At 42.3% G+C, this 24,346-nt stretch overlaps 1 protein-coding gene, 1 long non-coding RNA gene and 1 pseudogene across 5 annotated transcripts in view; all 3 read left to right on the top strand.

The window, feature by feature from the left end:
- The first annotated feature begins 2,521 nt into the window (after positions 1-2,521).
- Positions 2,522-8,807, top strand: LOC135529044 (E3 ubiquitin-protein ligase TRIM39-like; annotated as a pseudogene).
- Positions 8,808-9,143: 336 nt separating this feature from the next.
- On the top strand, positions 9,144-20,909 carry LOC135539609 (uncharacterized). 2 transcript variants are annotated; one of them, XR_010455646.1, is made up of 3 exons: positions 9,144-9,229; positions 10,053-10,151; positions 20,819-20,909. It is a non-coding gene; the product is annotated as an uncharacterized LOC135539609 (long non-coding RNA). The 2 variants fall into 2 exon arrangements; XR_010455647.1 differs by lacking the exon at positions 20,819-20,909 and adding an exon at positions 13,345-13,483.
- Positions 20,910-22,349: 1,440 nt separating this feature from the next.
- Positions 22,350-24,346, top strand: part of LOC135539608 (vitamin D3 receptor B) — a 74,809-nt gene continuing 72,812 nt past the window's right edge. For 2 of the 3 annotated variants that reach the window (XM_064965589.1, XM_064965587.1), the window contains exons 1-2: positions 22,353-22,914; positions 23,165-23,247. In XM_064965589.1, coding sequence (XP_064821661.1) covers positions 23,181-23,247 — 67 coding nt within the window. In that variant the 5' untranslated portion in view covers positions 22,353-22,914; positions 23,165-23,180. Of the gene's footprint in view, positions 22,915-23,164; positions 23,248-24,346 lie in introns of all 3 variants that reach the window. The other variant, XM_064965588.1, reaches the window with a different exon arrangement.

Genomic DNA, 24,346 nt, shown 5'->3' with positions numbered 1-24,346 from the left:
TTCTCACTTGACATAGAATACCTCATGGTAAACTGTAGAACTTTTTATCTACCAAGATCGATCTCATCTGCAATTATCACTGCTGTCTACATCCCACAAAAAAGCAAACACCACCTGTCATTAAATGAACTGTATGGGCCCATAAACAAACAAGAAACCGCACACCCAGAGGTGGCGTTTCCTGTGGGCAGAAATTTTAACGAGGAAAGACTAAGATCCGTTCTACCTAACTTCTACCAACATGTCTCCATGTGCCACAAGGGGCGTCAAAACTATGGACCACTTTTATTCTTCCCACAGAAACACATACAAGGTCCTCCCTCGACCTCCCTTCGGCAAATCAGACCAAGACTATCCTCCTGCTTCCTGATTACAAACAAAAGCTCAAACAGTAAGTACCAGTGAATCGCTCAGAATGGAAGTAGTCCGATGAAGTACAGAATGGGATATGTACAGAATGGATCATGTACAGAATGGGACATGTACAGAATGGGACATGTACAGAATGGGACATGTACAGAATGGGATATGTACAGCATGGGATATGTTCAGAATGGGATATCTTCAGAAGGGGATATGTTCAGAATGGGATATGTTCAGAATTGGGATATGTACAGAATGGGATATGTACAGAATGGGAAATGTACAGAATGGGATATGTACAGAATGGGGTATGTACAGAATGGGTACAGAAGATATGTTCAGAAGGGGATATGGAATATGTTGGGACCAGAATGGGACATGCAGAATGGGATATGTACAGAATGGGATATTTCAGAATGGGATATGTGATTTTAAGATGGCACAGATATTTAGCCAGAATGGGGTATTACAAGTGGTGCCCAATCTGCCAGGGCACCAAGATCATCTGCCAGGGCACCAAGATCATTAATCAAAATAGACAATTAAATTGATTAGAAAACCAAAAAACACAAGCTATTCTGTTTAGAAAAACATAAGCGAAGTAAATGTACATAAATAATTAGCATACATATCAAAGTGTGAGTGCTAGACTATGTATATTAGCTACAGCCTTTCATGTCCATACCACACCGATGCTGACATGAGAGGCGATAGAAAATGTAGCCAAACTTTAATGAGACGTTTAATGATATATATATATTATTATATAGGCCAAACTCCAGTCATGTTTCACAGATATAATGTAGGATAATTAACATTAACATCACACACCTTGCACACCTTCTGCCCCTGAACAGGCAGTTAACCCACTGTTCCCAGGCTGTCATTGAAAATAAGAATTTGTTCTTAACTGACTTGCCTGGTTAAATAAAGGTAAAATAAATAAAATAAAAAATAAAAAATCTGAGCAGAGGCAGTCAGCATGTAAACAAACATTGTTTTATTTTATTTTTTACCTGGATGTTTTTTTTCTTCATTTTATGAGCCAAGTCTTTCCTTGTTTCAACGTTACCTAAGAAAAATCTGACCATATTTATTTTATACTCACTTCCTCATATGCCATTGAAACCAGCATTTCTCTCATGTTCTATTGCGATTCCACTTCCTTTCATTGTCCAGTAGCCAAAGGCATAATAGTAATATTACATTTCTCCTCTAAATTTCAAGTCGATATTTTCATCTCTGTCACATTTACTTTTACATTTTTCAAATAGACAATCAATCTCACTATAGGCGACAAACTTTTCCAGTTTATCCTGGTGTTGTAGGTAAGTGGTTACAGCCTGCAGAGGGCGATAGAGAGTCAAGGGCCAGGGTCACCAATAATTACTTTAATGATCAACCAAAAAGGAATATTTATTTAATATAGAATTTTTGGCACCTAACTAGGCCCACACACAGTGCTTCTTTTTTTATATGGTCAGTATGAAAATATTTTTTAAAGCTGGGATTTGGGGGGGAAAAAGCTGTTGGCCCTTGTATAAATACATAAGGGGTTGAACAGGACAGAGGACCAGCTCACTGGCTAATATGGAACTTGATAACACTCCTTTGTGTGTGTGTGGGAGACTGAGTGAGTGAGAGACTGGATTTTTTATAACTCTGTCCTGGGTAAAGTCCATCACACTAGTATTCTACTTGTATCAGCTACAGGTGTAATTTACCGGCTGTGTTCGACATTGGATACAATATAGGACTCAAACTTGTTCTAACTTTCTACAACTGCAAGATCGCAGCTCCGAAGAGCAGTAGGAAACTGCATCCTCAGACTTTGAAAGTACATCTGACCAAACACAACTGAAGTATGCTGCTCCCTTCAGAAGCCATTACAGAAGATCGTGACAGCGATTTCTTAAAGAAAATGGCTTCCAAACATTCTCTCCAAGAAAAGGCTTTCTCTTGTCCAGTGTGCAGTAATCTTCCGGGATCCTGTAATCCTGTCATGTAGCCACAGCTTTTGTAAAGTCTGTCTCAGTGAATTCTGGAAACAGAAGGATTCTCTGGAATGTCCAATTTGCAGCAGAATATCCTCAAAGGAAGAACCTCCTCGTAACCTAATTTTAAAGGGACTGTTTGAGGCCTTCTTAGAGGAGAAGAATGGGAGAGATTCAGCAGGGCCTGAGGGGCTCTGCTTTCTACACCACGAGAAACTCAAACTCTTCCGTCTGAATGATAAACAGCCAGTGTGTTTTGTGTGCATGCAAACCACAATTTCTGTCCCATGGATGAAGCTGCACAGGATTTGAAGGTAGGGGGCTTATAATAACATTACCACAACATAATTTTGCTACCATTTTACACCAGAAGAAAAAGCAAGGTTAGTGTTTACTTTCTCATCATACCTACAAACTCTGGTGTCCTTATGGACAGCATGTTTGCATTGTAGAATTGGTGAGTGTTTCATTCCCCACTCCTGTAGGTGTATATTGCACGTGTATTCTAAGTTCTTATGTGACTTTTAATGCTGTTGAAACTAACTAAAAACTAATAATCAGCAATCCGATTCATACAAAGTAATAATAGCAGGTTGACCGTCTTCAATGCAGTGTCAATTTTCATATTCTAGGAGGAACTCAAGACTTTATTGAAGCCCTTACAGAAGAAGTTTGAGATCTTCCATAAAGTGAAACTAGCCTGCCATCAAACAGTAACCCATATTAGATCACCACAGATAACACTGCTACTCCTACTGCTCTCTCTTCGTCCGCCCACGTGTTCTCGCACACCCCGAGAGCTTCTGGTCAGCGGGGTGGTGGCACCGGGATCCTCATCTCTCCCAAGTGGTCATTCTCTCTTTCTCCCCTTACCCATCTGTCTATCGCCTCCTTTGAATTCCATGCTGTCACAGTTACCAGCCCTTTCAAGCTTAACATCCTTATCATTTATCGCCCTCCAGGTTCCCTCGGAGAGTTCATCAATGAGCTTGATGCCTTGATAAGCTCCTTTCCTGAGGACGGCTCACCTCTCACAGTCCTGGGCGACTTTAACCTCCCCACGTCTACCTTTGACTCATTCCTCTCTGCCTCCTTCTTTCCACTCCTCTCCTCTTTTGACCTCACCCTCTCACCTTCCCCCCTACTCACAAGGCAGGCAATACGCTCGACCTCATCTTTACTAGATGCTGTTCTTCCACTAACCTCATTGCAACTCCCCTCCAAGTCTCCGACCACTACCTTGTATCCTTTTCCCTCTCGCTCTCATCCAACACTTCCCACACTGCCCCTACTCGGATGGTATCGCGCCGTCCCAACCTTCGCTCTCTCTCCCCCGCTACTCTCTCCTCTTCCATCCTATCATCTCTTCCCTCTGCTCATACCTTCTCCAACCTATCTCATGATTCTGCCTCCTCAACCCTCCTCTCTTCCCTTTCTGCATCCTTTGACTCTCTATGTCCCCTATCCTCCAGGCCGGCTCGGTCCTCCCCTCCCGCTCCGTGGCTGTTCTGTGACTCATTGCGAGCTCACAGAACAGTGCTCCGGGCAGCCGAGCGGAAATGGAGGAAAACTCGCCTCCCTGCGGACCTGGCATCCTTTCACTCCCTCCTCTCTACATTTTCCTCCTCTGTCTCTGCTGCTAAAGCCACTTTCTACCACTCTAAATTCCAAGCATCTGCCTCTAACCCTAGGAAGCTCTTTGCCACCTTCTCCTCCCTCCTGAATCCTCCTCCCCCTCCCCCCCCTCCTCCCTCTCTGCAGATGACTTCGTCAACCATTTTGAAAAGAAGGTCGACGACATCCGATCCTCGTTTGCTAAGTCAAACGACACCGCTGGTTCTGCTCACACTGCCCTACCCTGTGCTCTGACCTCTTTCTCCCCTCTCTCTCCAGATGAAATCTCGCTTCTTGTGACGGCAGGCCGCCCAACAACCTGCCCGCTTGACCCTATCCCCTCCTCTCTTCTCCAGACCATTTCCGGAGACCTTCTCCCTTACCTCACCTCGCTCATCAACTCATCCCTGACCGCTGGCTACGTCCCTTCCGTCTTCAAGAGAGCGAGAGTTGCACCCCTTCTGAAAAAACCTACACTCGATCCCTCCGATGTCAACAACTACAGACCAGTATCCCTTCTTTCTTTTCTCTCCAAAACTCTTGAACGTGCCGTCCTTGGCCAGCTCTCCCGCTATCTCTCTCAGAATGACCTTCTTGATCCAAATCAGTCAGGTTTCAAGACTAGTCATTCAACTGAGACTGCTCTTCTCTGTATCACGGAGGCGCTCCGCACTGCTAAAGCTAACTCTCTCTCCTCTGCTCTCATCCTTCTAGACCTATCGGCTGCCTTCGATACTGTGAACCATCAGATCCTCCTCTCCACCCTCTCTGAGTTGGGCATCTCCGGCGCGGCCCACGCTTGGATTGCGTCCTACCTGACCGGTCGCTCCTACCAGGTGGCGTGGCGAGAATCTGTCTCCTCGCCACACGCTCTCACCACTGGTGTCCCCCAGGGCTCTGTTCTAGGCCCTCTCCTATTCTCGCTATACACCAAGTCACTTGGCTCTGTCATAACCTCACATGGTCTCTCCTATCATTGCTATGCAGACGACACACAATTAATCTTCTCCTTTCCCCCTTCTGATGACCAGGTGGCGAATCGCATCTCTGCATGTCTGGCAGACATATCAGTGTGGATGACGGATCACCACCTCAAGCTGAACCTCGGCAAGACGGAGCTGCTCTTCCTCCCGGGGAAGGACTGCCCGTTCCATGATGTCGCCATCACGGTTGACAACTCCATTGTGTCCTCCTCCCAGAGCGCTAAGAACCTTGGCGTGATCCTGGACAACACCCGGTCGTTCTCAACTAACATCAAGGCGGTGGCCCGTTCCTGTAGGTTCATGCTCTACAACATCCGCAGAGTACGACCCTGCCTCACACAGGAAGCGGCGCAGGTCCTAATCCAGGCACTTGTCATCTCCCGTCTGGATTACTGCAACTCGCTGTTGGCTGGGCTCCCTGCCTGTGCCATTAAACCCCTACAACTCATCCAGAACGCCACAGCCCGTCTGGTGTTCAACCTTCCCAAGTTCTCTCACGTCACCCCGCTCCTCCGCTCTCTCCACTGGCTTCCAGTTGAAGCTCGCATCCGCTACAAGACCATGGTGCTTGCCTACGGAGCTGTGAGGGGAACGGCACCGCAGTACCTCCAGGCTCTGATCAGGCCCTACACCCAAACAAGGGCACTGCGTTCATCCACCTCTGGCCTGCACGCCTCCCTACCACTGAGGAAGTACAGTTCCCGCTCAGCCCAGTCAAAACTGTTCGCTGCTCTGGCCCCCCAATGGTGGAACAAACTCCCTCACGACACCAGGACAGGGGAGTCAATCATCACCTTCCGGAGACACCTGAAACCCCACCTCTTCAAGGAATACCTAGGATTGGATAAAGTAATCCTTCTCACCCCCCCCCCTTAAATGATTTAGATGCACTATTGTAAAGTGGCTGTTCCACTGGATGTCAGAAGGTGAATTCACCAATTTGTAAGTCGCTCTGGATAAGAGCGTCTGCTAAATGACTTAAATGTAATGTAAATGTAAAGGTGAGAATGTTGGCTTAATGTTGTCTAATGCCACAGTGCAATTTAACTGTTGCTGAATGCCTTTGTGCATTTGTGGGTTAATTGTGAGAATTGCTGTGGTAATAATAGTATTTCACAAATTCCTTCCGCTGTCTGCAGCTACAAGCAGAGGACACAGAAAGGCAGATTGAAGGGGAGTTTGAGAAGATACACCAGTTGCTTCGAGAGGACGAGGAGGCCAGGTTAGCTACTCTGAAGGAAGAAGAGGAGCAGAAGAGTGACTTGATGAAGAAGAAAATTGATGAGATGATCGGAGGGTTATCATCACTTTCAGACACAATCAAAGCAATAGAGGAGGAGCTGAAAGCAGAAGATATCTCATTCCTTCAGGTAAAAACCAATACCGCAATAATAAGCAGAAATGATTTGAGATACAAACTCAGCAAAAAAAGAAACGTCCCTTTTTCAGGACCCTGTCTTTCAAAGATTATTCGTACAAATCCAAATAAATGAACAGATCTTCATTGTAAAGGGTTTAAACACTGTTTCCCCTTGTTCAATGAACCATAAACAATTAATGAACATGCACCTGTGGTCTGTTTTAAGTAATCCGACCATTTGTAACGTATCATACGTATTGGCTCTGAGGCCGGGCTGGATTACATGGCATGTATTATCATTATTTATTATTTATTTGGTATTTTATTCTTCTGCAGAAGTACAAGGTCACAGTGAAAAGGTAAGTGACCTTCCTCTTCGCTCTCTCTTCTCTGAGGTTCTTAACCTAGGGTGCCAAGGATGTTCTTAACCCAACCCCACGGTTGAACTAACTCCTGAATATTCTTCCAGAACCCAGTGCACACTGCCGGATCCAGAGAGGGTTTCAGGAGCACGGATCCAGAGAGGGTTTCAGGAGCACAGATCCAGAGAGGGTTTCAGGAGCACGGATCCAGAGAGGGTTTCAGCACGGAGGGTTTCAGGAGCACGGATCCAGGAGCACGGATCCAGAGAGGGTTTCAGGAGCACGGATCCAGAGAGGGTTTCAGGAGCACGGATCCAGAGAGGGTTTCAGGAGCACGGATCCAGAGAGGGTTTCAGGAGCACGGATCCAGAGAGGGTTTCAGGAGCACGGATCCATGTGGCCAAGCACCTTGACAACCTGCACAGGTTTTGTGGGAAGATGCAGGACATTGTTGAAGTGTTTGCTCACTATAGTAAGTATAATTGTATTGCTGCAATTGACAAGATGTTCAGTTACAGCCATAGTTAATACATAATGCTACTTGATGCAAGTGTGACGTTGCTTGGCCCTGGTCTAAGCCCCAAATGTGCAGTTTGCAAATCCCCATACAAAATCTTTGTTCTCTTTGTTTAGCTGCTGTGACTCTGGATCCCAAGACTGCCCACCCATCTCTCATCTTGTCTGATGATCTCACCACTGTGAGACTTGACAACAAAGCATCCTGACAACCCAGAGAGGTTTTATAACAATAGAATGGTCCAGGGCTCTGACGACTTTAACCCAGGAACACACATCTGGGATGTTGAGGTTGGGAACAGTGTAGACTGGACCCTGGGTGTGGTTACAGAGACTGTCCGGAGGAAGGGAGGAATACGCAGTGGACTATGGGGTCTAAATTATAAATCAGGTGAATACAGGGCATATTCCCTACCAAATTCAACCATTCCCTTCACGTTGGGCCAGAGACCCCAGAGGATCCGAGTGCAGCTGGACTGGGAAAGAGGAAAGCTGTCATTCTATGACCCTTTAAATAACTCACACCTACACACATTCACACACACTTTCGCTGCCTTAGTAATCGATGTAAACACCAGCCTCTAAAGATCTTGCCATGGCCTCTGTAACAGTGGAACAACATAGTTAGAGCTGATAGGCCTCTTGTCTAGGAACAGCACAGTTAGAGCTGATAGTTACAACTTTAAAGGTGAAATATGTAACCTATTGGGCGACCTGACCAACTTCACATAGAATGGTAAGTGTTAGATCTGCAATTCTCATTGAAAGAAAGTCTAAGAAGCGGAAGAGCTGTTCTTTGTGCGCTACTTCTATGCTTCCCGTTCCTAAGTTTTGTTTTTGTATCTTTTACTTTCGGTCTTGTACACCAACTTCAAACAGCTGAAAACACAATCTTTTTGGTTATGAAAAGATATTTCACAGCGGTTGAGATGGTACAATTATTCTCTACACTGTACATTGCTTGTTTTGTCACAAACTGAAATTAGGCGAAATATTAGAATTTTGGCAACTAGGAAATGGGAGAGCGATTTCTGCACTTTGCGCCTTTAAATCGAGCACCTACTGATATTATAAAGACTTGACTGATTTGAACATAATGCTTAAACTGTTGATAAAGCACTAGAGTAAAACTGACACCTAGTCCAAATGTAGTCGAGTATAATCATGTTTCTTGTTTGTATTATATAAGATTGATTTGTTAATTATTTGCTCTTATTGCCTTAAGTATATGACCAATTGCATGGAAACACAAAGCCACACTGTAACTGTCATTCCCTATGACATGATTCAACCAAATACATTCTATTGTTTTTTTGTTTTGTCTGTGAGAGTGGAATAACACAGTTAAAGTTGATGCTGTTTTACCGTAACGTTTCATACACCCACTAGCCTAACCCACTTCCATGATTCCATCTTCTCAAACTAGTATAGCATACTTTTCGACACAAAGTTTCTTCAGAAATATGTGCTTTTCCAGTTTAGACCGGTGTGGTAGGAAAGTCTACAGCTTGCAGAGGGAGATAGAGAGTCACTGGCCAGGGTCAGGCAAGGGTCACCAATAACTCTCAATTAGAGAGGAATATTCAGTAAATAAAGAATATTTGGCTAAACCTAACTGTGCTGAATTCAAGGATGTTGCATTGGAATGTCCCAAAGTTTATTTCCACCTCTGATGTGTTTGTATATGGCAAGTGATAAGTCATCAAGGCATAAAATACTAAACAATACATGGGGACTGGCTTTGTAGAACTGTGAATTCTGTCCTGGGTAAAGGCTCTCACACTGTAGAATAAAGCTTGTATTTAGCTGCGGGTGTAATTTACCTGCTGTGTTCGACATTGGATACGATATAGGAATCAAAGTTATTCTAACTTTTTTTTATGACTACAAGATAGCAACTCCCAAGAGAAAGATAAAACTGCATCAATGTGAGATTTGAAAGCACACCTGGCGAAACAAGACTGAAGTATCCTGCTCCCTTCAGACACAGTCAGAGCCGTAGAGGAGCTGAAAGCAGAGGGGATCCCATTCTTGCAGGTAAGAACCAACAGTTCTGTGACAAGAAGATGTTATTTGAGATACATGTATCGATGAACTGATTTCATCTCATGTATTATGAGGATATATTACTCAGTTGGTCTTTGTGCTCCTACAGAACTATAAGGCCTACTGTAGAAAATGCCCATGGAGTTGGTGGAATAATCCTTTAATTCGTTGCCACTTACTCAGCTGGGCCAGTGGCGCTTTAATTAGGCCAGGTGGAAATGTCCGAAAGATCTTAACTTCATTAAAGGAGGAAATTGCCATCGCTGGATCTCACTGCTTTCTCTTCCTTAACTCCGTCTGATCAAGAAGTTTTGTGCGTCCATGAATCCACCGACTCTGTTACATGAAATATCTGTGGCGATCGGGGGAGTGGGCCATCAGTTATTGCTTACAGTTATTACCGCGGAGCGCACGCTTCAAACATATTGTGTAATGTGAATTGTCAATGATCATGGCCCTACGGATCCTCATAGGCCAATTATGCAATCGATTTGGTTAATATGTAATGAAATTAATTATATGTACACATGAAGACAATTGAAAGGGTGAAATGAGGAACGTCATTGTTTGCTGAACTGATCGACTTTTGATATCAAACTAATGGGGACTATAGATTGAATAACCATTCACTGTTTGTATTCTTTCATGATTTATGATAAATAGTTACGAGCCTAAATGACTCACGGATGATTACTATTGACTTCTTAATGAACTGGACTGTTGAATTCCCTAAATGATGTTAATAATGAATGATATGATTTGATCTTTGATTATGAATTTGATTGGATACATGTTATTTGTTTCCTTTGTGAAGCGTGACACGTGACCACCTGTTCACCTTCACTGTCAGTCATCCTACCTGTCCAGCTACCCACACAGATTCCACTAATCTTTCACCTACAGTGAAAGCAAGGTAAGTGACCTGCAACTTGTCTGTCTCTTATCCCTGGTTTTTGACCTAGGTTATTCTTAACCCAACCCCACATTTGAACTGACTCCGGAATACTCTTCCAGAGCCCAGTGCACACTGCTGGATCTAGAGAGAGTTTCAGGAGCACTGATCCATGTGGCCAAGCACCTTAACAACCTGATTCTGTGGGAAAAGTGTGTGTTTGCTCAATACAGTATGATTCTTATGTTACAATGAACACGTTAATTTACTAACTTAAGATAATACATTCATTTACCAACAACAACAAAAAAATTGAAAAACAAGGGCATAAACAGACCTCAATGTTTGATTGAGCATAGTTAAATGACAAAACATTAAAGGGTAAGTTCAGAATTTGACAACATTATGTTAGATGGTTGCTCACCCTGAACGTAGTATATTGACCAGGAGGAACTGTAATCCATGGCTTGGTTTTCTTTAAACAGCTGTGATGTTGAATCAATGTGGAAAACTGATTGGATTTGCAAAAAGTCATACATGTAAGGGCATTTCGTCTTTTTTCACTCAACTTTTAACCTACAGTAAATCCAAAGACATGGTGATTTCACGTTGAATTCACATTAGTCGATAACCAAATGCATATCAAAACTAGGCGTTGAACTGACGTCTGTGCCCAGTGGGTTAGTATAACATACACTAAATGACCAAAAGTGTGGACACCTGCTTGTCGATCATCTCATTCCAAAATCATGGGCATGACTCAAGTAAAAGTGAGTCACCCAGTAAAATCCTACTTGAGTATAAGTCTAAAAGTATTTGGTTTAAAATATACTTAAGTATCAAAAGTAAAAATATAAATAATTTCAAATTCCTTATATTAAGCAAACCAGACAGCACCATTTTCGTATTTATTTATTTACAGGCTGCCAGGGGCACACTCCAACACTCAGACATCCTTTACAAACAAAGCATGTGTTTAGTGAGTCCGCCAGATCAGAGGCAGTAGGGATGACCAGGGATGTTCTCTTGATAAGAATGTGAATCAGACAATTTTCCTGTCCTGCTTAGCATTCAAAATGTAACGAGTACTTTTGGGTGTCAGGGAAAATGTATGGATATATAATTTTTAGTTTCCACTGCTCCAGAGTCCAATGGCGGTGAGCTTTAAACCACTCCAGCCGACACTTGGCATTGCGCATGGTGATCTTAGGCTTGTGTGCAGCTGCTCAGCCATGGAAACCCATTTCATGAAGCCCCCTAACGAACAGTTATTGTGTTGATGTTGCTTCCAGAGGAAATGTGGAACTCTGTAGTAAGTGTTGCAACCGAAGACAGAAGATTGTTATGCACTTCAGAACTCTGCAGTCCTGTTCTGTGAGCTTGTTGCTCCTAGATGTTTCCACTTCAAAATAACAGCACCTACAGTTGACCGGGGCAGCTCTAGCAGGGCAGAAATTAGATGAACTGACTTGTTGGAAAGGAGGCATCCTATAACGGTGCCACATTGAAAGTCACTGAGCTCTTCAATAAGGCCATTTTACTGCCAATGTTTGTCTATGGCGATTGCATGGCTGTGTGTTAGCTTTTATACACCTGTCAGCAACGGGTGTGGCTGAAATAGCCGAATCCATTCATTTAAAGGGGTGTCCACATACATTTGTATATAAAATGTACAGACTTTAGCCACCGCTAGCTAAAAATCTGTGAGTGATCGCCAAATCAACTCCAAACTCAACATATAAAGTGTCGAACCAATGTTTCATGAGATGAAATAAAAGATCCCATACATTTTTCATACGCACAAAAAGCTTATTTCTCTAAAATGTTATAGACAAATTTGTTTACATCCCTCTTATTGAGCATTTCACTTTTGCCAAGACAATCCATCCACCTGAAAGGTGCGGCATATCAAGAAGCTGATTGAACAGCGTGATCATGAAACAGGTGCACCTTGTGCTGGGGACAATAAAAGGCCACTAAAATGTACAGTTTTGTCACACAACACAATCCCACAGATGTCACAAGTTTTGAAGGAGCATGCAATTGGAATGCTGACTGCAAGAATGTCCGCCAGACGTGAGAGGTGCAACCTAAAAAATGTGTAGACTTCATTGGACAGGAAAAGGTGCAGAACTCTCTCAGCATTAAAAATACATTGTTTTATTAGACAAGTTTAAAAGATTGACGTTTCGGCCTTCAATGGCCTTCTTCAGAATAATCAAAGGGAATGGACAAGTTCATATAAGGCATGGGGAAGATAATTGGGGAGAGAACTCTTCAGCTGGTGATGCTAATGAGAGACCATACAGGATAGTACTGGTGTGCTGTGGTCAATGTCTCCACCTAGTGATAAAATACAGGAGTGAAACCAATAAACAACAATTGGAAAACCGGACAAGCGTTTTTCAACTACAGTAGGTGTAATTGATACACACCCACTACTATAATACATGTTGGGTATTGGGTAACAACTGGTTTGGACAACAGCTAGTGAGCTAGTAAGTTCCCTCCATGTGTAAACATTATTATTATTATCATTGGCCAGTAAGGAGAATTAAGTAAAAACACAAGTCCAAATCCCTATTGCCACCCATGGCTTATTTAGGAAAGGGCCAATTGACTTGTGGTGGTATTGATGCGGTGGCGATTGGCCAACTGACGCGGTGGTGATGTTGACAAACACCAAAGATCCAGAGAGACGTTCTGGATCCATTCCTTAGATACTTTAGTCCCCAAAGGTCTTAATCTGGAGAAGGACTATAGTATGCTTTTGAGAAGGGCTCCATCCCTTTGTTGGTCCAGTGAAAACCCCATCCCCCCATTTGTACATTCTTGGTTACACATGGAGGGAACTTACTAGCTCACTAGCTGTTGTCCAAACCAGTTGTTACCCAATACCCAACAAATTCAAGTAGTGGGTGTGTATCAATTACACCTACTGTAGTTGAAAAAAAGCTTCTCCGGTTCTTTGTTACATGCAATATGCTTTGGACAGAGGTTGCTATCCAGTTTTGTGCTAAAACAAAAGTATGGTTGAATGTATTCTGCCACTGTCTTCTTATTGTCTCAGCTTGAGCCCTATATATATATATATATATATATATCTATCCCGGTTGCAAGGCATATGAACTAACAGGTTATAGAGAAAACAACGCAATTATCACAACACATAAGTTGTAATATGGCTTTTTTTTCCCTGGCTTGTCTTCCCCAGTGAATTTACCCACACACCGCTACTGTTCTGGACTCCCAAGACTGGCCACCCATCTCTGAATTTGTCTTAGGATTTGACCAGTGTGAGACTTGGGCATGGGACATATGAGCTTCTCGACAACGCAGAATGGTTCTGGGCACTGAGGGCTTTAACTCCGGGACAAAACAACTGAGATGTTGAGGTTGGGGACAGTATATATGCTGGATCCTGGGTGTGATCACAGATTCTGCCCTGAGGAAAGGAATCATACCCAGTGGATTCGTGTTTATATAATAATGGAGATTTTTCTGACTACTCAGAAGAATCCCCACCAAAGCCAGACAGACACCACAGAGGATCAGAGTGCAGCTGGACAGGGACCCTATTAAAAACACACGTTCACAGACACTTTAACCGAGACCGTCTTTCCCTGCTTTTCTCATGTCTGTGAATGCCAGCCTCTAAAGATCTTGCCATGGCCTCTATAAAATAACAGCACAAAGAGCGGATAATGTCTCTTACTGGTTTTATTTATTTGAACGTCATGCTAAAATGTCTTCCGCCTATCAATGGAACAGCAGTATATGGTAATGTGTCTTACCAAAGCATCACATCAACCTACAATCCGAAACCCACTATGACAACCCCGTTATTTGATGTTCTCTCAATAGTGAAACAGAACTGTTGCACGCATACGATGTTTCTTCAGAAGTGCTGTGTTGTAGGTACATTATGTAGATAGAGCCTGTAGAGGGAGATGGAGTCGCAGGCCAGGGGTCAGAGCCAATAGCACAGCAGTAATCAATGCTTAACCCACTTATGGTTTTCTATCATGTGGTCAATATATACAAATATACATTCTCCAAGTTGAAGAATCTCAACAATGTTAAGGATTTGATGCAAACAATTACATAAGACAATAAATAAGGGTCTGTCTTTCTACTATGAAAATGGATAGTACATTTACTAATTGTATCATATTATCAGTGGTTGAAAAAATACTTATTTGTCATACTTGAGTAAAAGTAAAGATACCTTGATATGAAATTACTCAAGTAAAAGTGACAGTCACCCAGTGAAATCCTAATTGAGTCAAAGTCAAAGTATTTTGTTTTCAATATACTTAAGCATCAAAAGTAAATGTAATAGCTAAAATATACTTAAGTATCAAAAGAAAAAATATAATTCATTTCAAATTCCTTATATTAAACAAACCAGATGGAACCATTTTCTGGTCTTTTTAAAAATTTACGGATAGCCAGGGACACACTCCAACACTCAGACATAATTTACAAACAAAGCATGTGTGTTTAGTGAGTCCGCCAGATCAGAGGCAGTAGGAATGACAGGGGATGTTCTCTTGAATTGGACAATTTTCCATTCCTGCAAAGCATTCAAAATGTAACAAGTACTTTTGGGTGTCAGGGATTATGTATGGAGTAAAAAGTAAATTCTTTTCTTTTGGAATGTAATGAAGTAAAAGTAGAAGTTGTCCAAAATATAGATAGTAAAGTACAGATACCCGAAAAAAACTACACAAGAAGTATTTTTACTGAAGTACTTTACACAACTGCATATTACGAATCATTATTAATTCAACAGCTAAATGTAAAAAAAAATCTAATGATATTGCCAGAGTGAGGTAAAAAAAAAAGTTATAACAGTTTATGACAAAATAGAATTCAAGTTCAAGTCCAATGTAAGGAGTTAATGAGAAACTTAATAGGCTACAGATACACCCTTCCTATCTCCAGCTGCGGTTGAAGTTTCTTCACTCCCAAGTTCACTTAACACATGCAACACAATAAAGGAGGTATTATATTGTGGCTGTGTTAATTCATTTTAGGTTGAAAGGGAAGACTATGCCTTTCTGTGAAGTCTATATGTCTGGGTTCTACAACTGGCAGCTTTTTTTTTGGGGGGGGGGGGGCTCAAGTTTTCATATATATATATATATATAACAAAAATATAAATGCAACATTTAAAGTGTTGGTTTCATGAGCTGAAACAAAATATCTTGTGAAATTGCACAAAAAGCTTATTTCTCTCAAATTTTGTGCACAAATTTGTTTATATCCCTGTTAGTGAGCATTTAACCTTTGCCAAGATAACCCATCCACCTGACAGGTGTGGCATATCAAGAAGCTGATTAAACAGGTGCACCTTTTGCTGGGGACAATAAAAGGCCACTATAAAATGTGCAGTTTTGTCACACAACACAATGTCTCAAGTTGAGGGAGCGTGCAATTGGCATGCTAACTGCAGGAATGTCCACCAGATCTGTTGCCAGAGAACTGAATGCTCATTTCTCTACCATAAGCCACCTCCGATGTTGTTTTAGAGAATTTGGCAGTACGTCCAACCGGCCTCACAACCGCAGACCATCAAATTGTATTTGTCACATGCGCCAAATACAAAAAGCCCTGAACCAACAATGCAGTTCAAGAAATAGGGTTAAGAAAATATTTACAAAAATAAACTCAAGTTTAAAAAATCTAATCAAATACAGAGTTGGTACAGAGTCAATGTGCGAGGGTACAGGTTAATCGAGGTAATTTGTAAAGTGACTATGCATTGATAATAAACAGCGGGTATCAGCAGTGTAAAAACAAGGAGGGAGGGGGAGGTCAATTTAAATAGTCCGGGTGGCCATTTGATTAATTGTTCAGCAGTCTTATGGCTTGGGGATAGAAGCTGTTAAGGGGCCTTTTGGTCCTAGACTTCGCACTCTGGTACCACTTGTCGTGTGGTAGTAGAGAGAACAGTCAATGTCTTGTGTGACTGGAGTCTTCGACAATTTTTCAGGCTTTCCTCTGACACCGCCAAGTTTATAGGTCCTGGGTGGCAGGAAGCTTGGCTCCAGTGATGTACTGGGCCCATTTGCACTACCCTCTGTAGTGCCTTGCGGTTGGATGCTGAGCAGTTGTAATACCAGGCAGTGATGCAACCAGTCAGGATGCTCTCGATGGTGCAGCTGTAGAACCTTTTGAGGATCTGAGGACTCATGCCAAATCGTTTGTCTCCTGAGGGGGAATCGGTTTTGTTGTGCCCTCTTCACGACTGTCCTAGTGTGCTTGAACCATGTTAGTTTGTTGTTGAAGTGGACACCAAGGAACTTGAAACTCTCGACCCGCTCCACTACAGCCCCATCAATGTTAATGGAGTCCTGTTCAGCCTGCTTTTTCCTGTAGTCCACGATCACCTTTATCTTGCTCACATTGAGGAAGAAGTTGTTGTCCTGGCACAACACTGCCCGGTCTCTGACTTCCTCCCTATAGGCCGTCTCATTGTTGTCGGTGATCACTGTTGTGTCGTCAGCAAACTTAATGATGGTGTTTGAGTTTTATTTGGCCATGCAATCGTGGGTGAACAAGGAGTACAGGAGGGGACTAAGCACGCACCCCTAAGAGGTCCCAGTGTTGAGGATCAGCATGACAGACATGTTGTCACCTACCCTTACCGCCTACCCTTACCACCTGCCTACTCTTACCACCTACCCTTACCACATGCCCGTCAGGAAGTCCAGGATCCAGAGGGAGGTGTTTAGTCCCATGGTCCTTAGCTTAGTTATGAGCTTTGTGGGCACTATGGTGTTGCACGCTGAGCTATAGTCAATGAACAGCAGTCTCACATAGGTGTTCCTTTTGTCGAGGTGGGAAAGGGCAGTGTGGAGTGTGTTTGAGATTACGTCATCTGTGGATCTGTTGAGGCGGTATGCGAATTGGAGTGGGTCTAGGATATGATGCTGTTAATGTGAGCCATAACCAGCCTTTCAAAGCACTTCTTGGCTACCGATGTGAGTGCTACGGGGTGGTAATCATTTAGGCAGGTTATCTTCGCTTCCTTGGGCACAGGGACTATGGTGGTCTGCTTGAAACATGTAGGTATTACAGACTCGATCAGGGAGAAGTTGAAAATGTCAGTAAAGACACTTGCAAGTTGGTCCGCGCATACTTTGAGTACACGTGCTGGTAATCTGTCTGGTCCCACGGCTTTGTGAATGTTTAAAGGTCTTGCTCACACAGTTGTCCGGAACAGCTGGTGCTCTCATGCATGCTTCAGTGTTGCTTGCCGCAAAGCGACAATAAAATGTATTCAGCTCGTCTGGTAGGCTCGCGCCACTGGTAGCTCGTGGCTGTGTTTCTCTTTGTAGTCTGTAATAGAGCGTCAGAGCCGGTGTAGTAGGATTCAATCTTAGTCCTGTATTGACACTTTTCCTGTTCGATGGTTCATCTGTATGGCGTCGTGTGGCCGAGCGATTTGCTGATGTCAACGTTGTGAACAGAGTTCCCCATGGTGGCAGTGGGAATAAGATATGGGTAGGCATGAGCTATGGACAATTAACACAATTGCATTTTATCGACGGCAATTTGAATAAACAAAAATACTGTGAAGTGATCCAGAGGCCCATTGTGAGACCCTTTTTATTTTTAGGTATCTATGACCAACAGATGCATTTCTGTACTCCCAGTCATGTGAAATCCATAGATTAGGACCTAATAAATTCATTTCAATTGACTGATTTCCTAGTATAAACTGTAAAATCAATTAAATTGTTGCATGTTGCATTTATAGTTTTGTTCAGTGGAGTTGATGATATAGTTGGAATACCTTCCTAACATTGAGTTTTGCCATCAGAACAGCCTCAATTCATCGGGTCGTGGACTAAAAAGTGTTGAAAGTGTTCAACAGGGATGCTGGCCTATGTTGACTCCAGTGCTTCCCACAGTTGTGTCAAGTTTGCTGGATGTCCTTTGGGTGGTGGACCATTCTTGATACACATGTGAAAAACTCATTAGCATTGCAGTTCACTCAAACCGGTGCGCCTGGCACCTACTACCGTACCCCCTTCAAAAGTATTTAAATATTGTGTCTTTCTCATTCACCCTCTGATTGGCACACATACACAATCCATGTCTCAATTGTCTCAAGGTTTAAAAATCCTTCTTTAACCCGTCTCCTCCCCTTCATCTACACTGATTGAAGTGAATAAAAATAAAAATTTTATTTTTTACACCTTTATTTAATCTTTATTTAGTTAACTAGGCAAGTCAGTTAAGAACACATTCTTATTTTCATTCTTATTTTCAATGACGGCCTAGGAACGGTGGGTTAACTGCCTCGTTCAGGGGCAGAATGACAGATTTTTATCTTGTCAGCTCGGGGGATTCAATCTTGCAACCTTACAGTTAACTAGTCCAACGCTCTAACCACCTGATTACATTGCACTCCACGAGGAGACTGCCTGTTACGCGAATGCAGTAAGCCAAGGTAAGCTGCTAGCTAGCATTAAACTTATCTTATAAAAAACAATCAATCAATCAGTCATAATCACTCGTAAGCATTCATTCAAACAGCACTTTCGTGCGTTTGCCAGCAGCTGTTTATGACTTCAAGCCTATCAACTCCCGAGATTAGGCTGGTGTAACCAATGTGAACCGATGTGCGCTAATAGCGTTTGAAACATCACTCGCTCTGAGACTTGGAGTGGTTGTTCCCCTTGCTCTGCATGGGTAACGCTGCTTCGAGGGTGGCTGTTGTTGATGTGTTCCTGGTTTGAGCCCAGGTAGGAGTGAGGAGAGGGACGGAAGCTATACTGTTACACTGGCAATACTAAAGTGCATATAAGAACATCCAATAGTCAAAGGTTAATGAAATACAAATGGTATAGAGAAAAATAGTCCAATAATTCCTATAATAACTACAACCTAAAACTTCTTACCTGGGAATATTGAAGACTCATGTTAAAAGGAACCACCAGCTTTCATATGTTCTCATGTTCTAAGCAAGGAACTTAAACGTTGGCTTTCTTATATCGCACATATTGCACTTTTACTTTCTTCTCCAACACTTTGTTTTTGCATGATTTAAACCAAATTGAACATGCTTCATTATTTATTTGAGTCTAAATTGATTTTTATTGATGTATTATATTAAGTTAAAATAAGGGTTCATTCAGTATTGTTGTAATTGTCATTATTTCAAATATATATATATATTTTTAAATCGGCTGATTAATCGGTATCATTTTTTTTTTTTTTTTTGGGGGGGGGGGGTCCTCCAATAATCGGTATCGGCGTTGAAAAATCTTAATCGGTCGACCTCTACTGTCCAGTCTATGTCAAGGAAAGAGCAGGTGTTCCTAATGTTTTGTACACAGTGTATGCGTTTACCATTCTGCTATGTCACGTTTTAAATATTTTTCCCCCGAAAGATATCCATATATCATAATGATATTAGCCCGGAGAGATACCTAGTAATGTGCTCATGTTTTTTGCAAGTGTTGACAGATAAATGAATACATATACATGTTCTTGCCAAGGAGGATAGAGATCTTAAAATTATACAGTTCATCAATGTAATAATTATTCCCCTCTTCCGAGGGTCTGACAACGTTCAATTCAAGACCGAGGTTGTACTGTAGCTTTACAATTCTGTATGATTGGTAAACCTATAGAAACGAGACTCAACACATCACAGAGCTCTATATTCTCATACTTGCCATGTCCCATGTTAACGAATAACTCTATATTATTATGTCATATTATGACTTCTATAGGCCTAATACTGTATTTATTTACAATGTGTATTTGAATAGGAACAGATACAATTAAAACATTGACATGTTGAATAATAACATAGCATATCACCAAGCTTTTATACACATTTTTCAGTCCCTAGATTAAAATTACGTTCTAAAATGAGCATATGTTACCTTCCAGCATCAGCCCCTAGACGGGCTTTAAAATAAGAAGAAAACAAAACATGATATAAAATGGTTAATGTGGTCACATGCTTACCGCTCTTTGAAACCTTTTTTTCTACTTTCTGTGAATCATTTATACAAATGTTTGTAGATGTCTGAAGTGCTCCTGAAGTGAGTTAAAGAAACTGACTTCTTGACGTTGCCTATATTCTCCCCCCCCCACACGTGCCCCGGACCTATCCCCACCCACTCACTCACTCAACTCTGGCCAGCTAGTGCTTATATCATCACTCCCTGCCAACCTGGTTACCGTCCAACCTGGCTACTGGGTGAGCATTTGAGGACACAAAATGGCCGCGCCGGAAAACGGATCTGACAGAGGTGTCATGGAGCCAAATAAATCCTCATTAACAGAACAGCTTGATCCTGAGTTGGAGCCAGTTTGAAGGCAACCCAAGCCTCAGGACAAGGATCAACTCTCCACTACACACAGCCATGGCTTCTAAAGTTAACTCTCACACTTAATTCTGAGATAAAATCCAATATATCAACACACTCAAATGCAGTATTTCTAGGGTTTTGGATGAGGTAAAAAAGATATGCATTCATAGGTAAGCCTAGACACGGTTCGTATTTGTAACAGGCATTTTGCACGTGGCATATGGTAAATTGAATCTATCGATATAGTTATTCTATTGTATGATTTGAATTGATGTGGTGTCTCATCACTTAAACTACACAGACGAGGGGCTGAAACTGTGGAACCTAATGAAATTTGTTATGTTGCAGAAAATGTTCCAGGTTCCGGGTGGAAGTGGAAGTGGAACCTTCAGTCAGTGGTGCCGAAACAGCATGGGGGAGAAGAAGAGGAGGGGACAGACAGCGGCCCCCAGCATTGTGCTAACCTTGTGCTGATGGCTGGATCGATCGAGGGATAACTGGAGAGGTGATGAGACTGCAATATACGTTTGATAAACACAACATGGTATGAGTAGATTTGAAAGGAGATATCCTTGCATTTTGTTCTCTCTGGAGGAAAAAAAACCCTACCACTGGCTTCAAGCATAGTGAAAATGTAAATGTAAAATGAATTTGAGCATTTAAAAAAATATACATCTTAAAATAAATGGAATTTTATTTCTAAACACACAATAGGAAGACACACTAGATTATTTAACAGAATATGTGAATAGGTCAATAAAATAGCCCCCAGAATAGAAAGATTAAACCAGATTGATTAGGCCACGAAAGCTTCAATGTATTACTATTGTGACATTGACCAGGCATTTAAGAAATGTAATTGTCATTGAAAGGCAACATAATCAACATTCCAAAATAAATATGCAGCCCCCTATTCCATGCCCTTTCCCGTGACTTTGTATGGGCAGGGATGGAGCCCCTCTCTCCATCTTTCCTTCATTTCTGTCGCATTTACTATGTTTACACTGTCGACACACCCCTGCCCTTCACCCGAACCCCCATCCCCCAATCCTGTCACAAACACACACACACACACACACACACACCATGGCATGAATTCCAACACAACGTGTATGTCCCTGACACAACATACAATATGCACTAATCCATTAATAAATCATGCAAAAACATGTGAACCGAACTGAAATCCCCTATGTAAACTATCAATATCACCAATATATCACCACTTAATAGCACCACTTACCATTCTTCAGTGGGTATCCCGGTCTGTGATAAAAAGGAGAGGAAGGGAGAGGAAGGGAGGATCATGGTACTCTATAGTTTGTTCCACAAGTACATTTCATAACAATCATAGCAACAAAGCATGTTTATGCAACGTTAGGCAGCTGACACGCCATCTGCAGCACACCGCAGACACACCCCTCTATCTCTCTGTTCTTTTATTTCTCCCTGTCTCTCTCACACACGCGCTTCCGCATACGCACAATCCTAAAATTAAAATAATAGTAATAATACGAACTCTGAGACTATGAGAATAACGGTGAATATGTCGCTGCAATGTTTAATTCAGAGCCTCTCTGCAACTCCACATTTTATTACAATGCTGCCACCTGTGTGGCCACATAACAAAGGAGAGTGCGCTGCACATACTTGTGGTATATAATGCTATACTTTTCTTTTCAGCGCATCTAATGTCATATTGTTACAGTGTTATTGAAACACAGTATCAGTGCCTGCGAAGAAACAATGTTGCTTTAAACCTCACGCGGTCAAAGTTGTTTACCTCTTCGTTACCTCTGACGTCATGACACACCCCTGTGTTTGGGGGAAGGGGAGTCGCTCACACACGTTACGAGCATTGGATTTGACCAAGCAAAGCAGGGCTGGTGTAAACCGTCACCAACCAAAACACGGGATACACGGGATACACGCAGATTACACCTTTGATTGGTTATTGGAGAGGCTTGGAGAAAATATCCCATTTTGTCGAAGTCCGGGGGCGGGGCATACCAAAAAGTAATGGCCATCTATTTAGGGTCTGGCCAGGGGATTTCTCGTCTATCATAGCTATTCTATAGAATTCGCCGTTTGTAGAGCGAACAAGGTAAACATCGTCACCAGTATTATTAGCCGTATTCGTTAATTGCAGTCGCGTTCGGTCTGAATATAGTTGATATATCGCCTGAACTTGATACACCAATTTAGGGTTAACCAGCCATCTAGCCACGCTAGCTATCATATCAGCTCACCAGCCAACATTTAGAACCTTCCTTGGGCGTGATAGTTTGGACGTTTCGAGTCGATCACATGCGCATATTTGTATAACGCAGTTATTACACAGTATCTCATACCACAAGTCAACATGGGAATGAATTTATTTTCAAGAGATTGACGACGACAAAACGGATTACGGGCAATTTGGTCTTGGAAAAAGTTGTACGCAGGTATGAAACTCGCATCCAGAGAAGGAATGTGAAAGCTGAAACTATTCTGCGGCTCGAGCTCAAAACAAACGCAGCGTTACAAGGCTGTCAGTTTACCAAAATAATCTTTACAATCAAACCATTGCACGCATGTTGCTCAAATAATTGTAATGCTTTTCTTTACAGAGAATATATGATACGACTATTATTCAAACAACCAAACTGTTTGAAACAAGGTCTGAATTGATTAAGCATATTTCTTATTTTTCAGGATTAAAGATATCTTTATGGTTAAGAAGAGAGTTGCCAAGTCTTTATCTCCCATCTACAAAAAAGGGCATGCCAAAATCCCAGGTAAATGAATTTGATCTGTTTTAAATACTTTCATTCATAGCCAAACTACATCTGTATAAAATGCATGCATTTAATCTCAACTGGATATTTCCAAATATGTATCATCTGTCACAATTTGTAAATAATAGACTTTATTATAGACTTTATTTGCATAGTCCATCTATAGATGCTCTACAGCAGGATTCTCCAACCAGTAGACTGGATTTTGCCCTCCCAGTTTTCCAAGCAATTGTAATAAAATATATATATATATATATCTCAGCAAAAAAAGAAAGTAATCTTATTGTCAAATGCATTTATTTTCAGCAAACTTATTGTGTGTAAATATTTGTATGAACATAAGATTCAACAACAGACACAAACTGAACAAGTTCCACAGGCATGTGACGAACAGAAATTCAATAATGTGTCCCTGAACAAAGGGGGGGGGGGGTGTGTCAGTCAGAAGTAGCAGTCAGTATCTGGTGTGGCCACCAGCTGCATTAGTACTGCAGTGCATCTCCTCATGGACTGCACAAGATTTGCCAATTCTTGCTTTGAGATGTTACCACTTCTCTTCCACCAAGGCACCTGCAAGTTCCCAGACATTTCTGGGGGAAATGGCCCTAGCCCTCACCTTCCAATCCAACAGGTCCCAGACGTGCTCAATGGAATTGAGATCCGGCTCTTCGCTGGCCATGGCAGAACACTGACATTCCTGTCTTTCAGGAAATTACGCACAGAACGAGCAGTATGGCTGGTGGCATTGTCATGCTGGAGGGTCATGTCAGGATGAGCCTGCAGGAAGGGTACCACATGAGGGGGGAGGATGTCTTCCCTGTAATGCACAGTGTTGAGATTGTCTGCAATGACAACAAGCTCAGTCCGATCATGCTGTGACACACCGCCCCAGACCATGACGGACCCTCCATTCCTTCGACGATGAACACGAAACCGACCATAATCCCTGGTGAGACAAATCCGTGACTCATCAGTGAAGAGCACGTTTTGCCAGTCCTGTCTGGTCCAGCGATGGTGGGTTTGTGCCCATAGGGGACGTTGTTGCCGGTGATGTAAGGCAGGTCCTCACCAAACAACAGGCCTACAAGCCCTCAGGCCT

The sequence above is a fragment of the Oncorhynchus masou genome, chromosome 5, assembly GCF_036934945.1.
Source record: "Oncorhynchus masou masou isolate Uvic2021 chromosome 5, UVic_Omas_1.1, whole genome shotgun sequence".
NCBI classification, from domain to species: domain Eukaryota; kingdom Metazoa; phylum Chordata; class Actinopteri; order Salmoniformes; family Salmonidae; genus Oncorhynchus; species Oncorhynchus masou.
The sequence above is the reverse complement of the archived record's forward strand: the minus strand, read 5'-3'. Positions and strand labels throughout refer to the sequence as shown.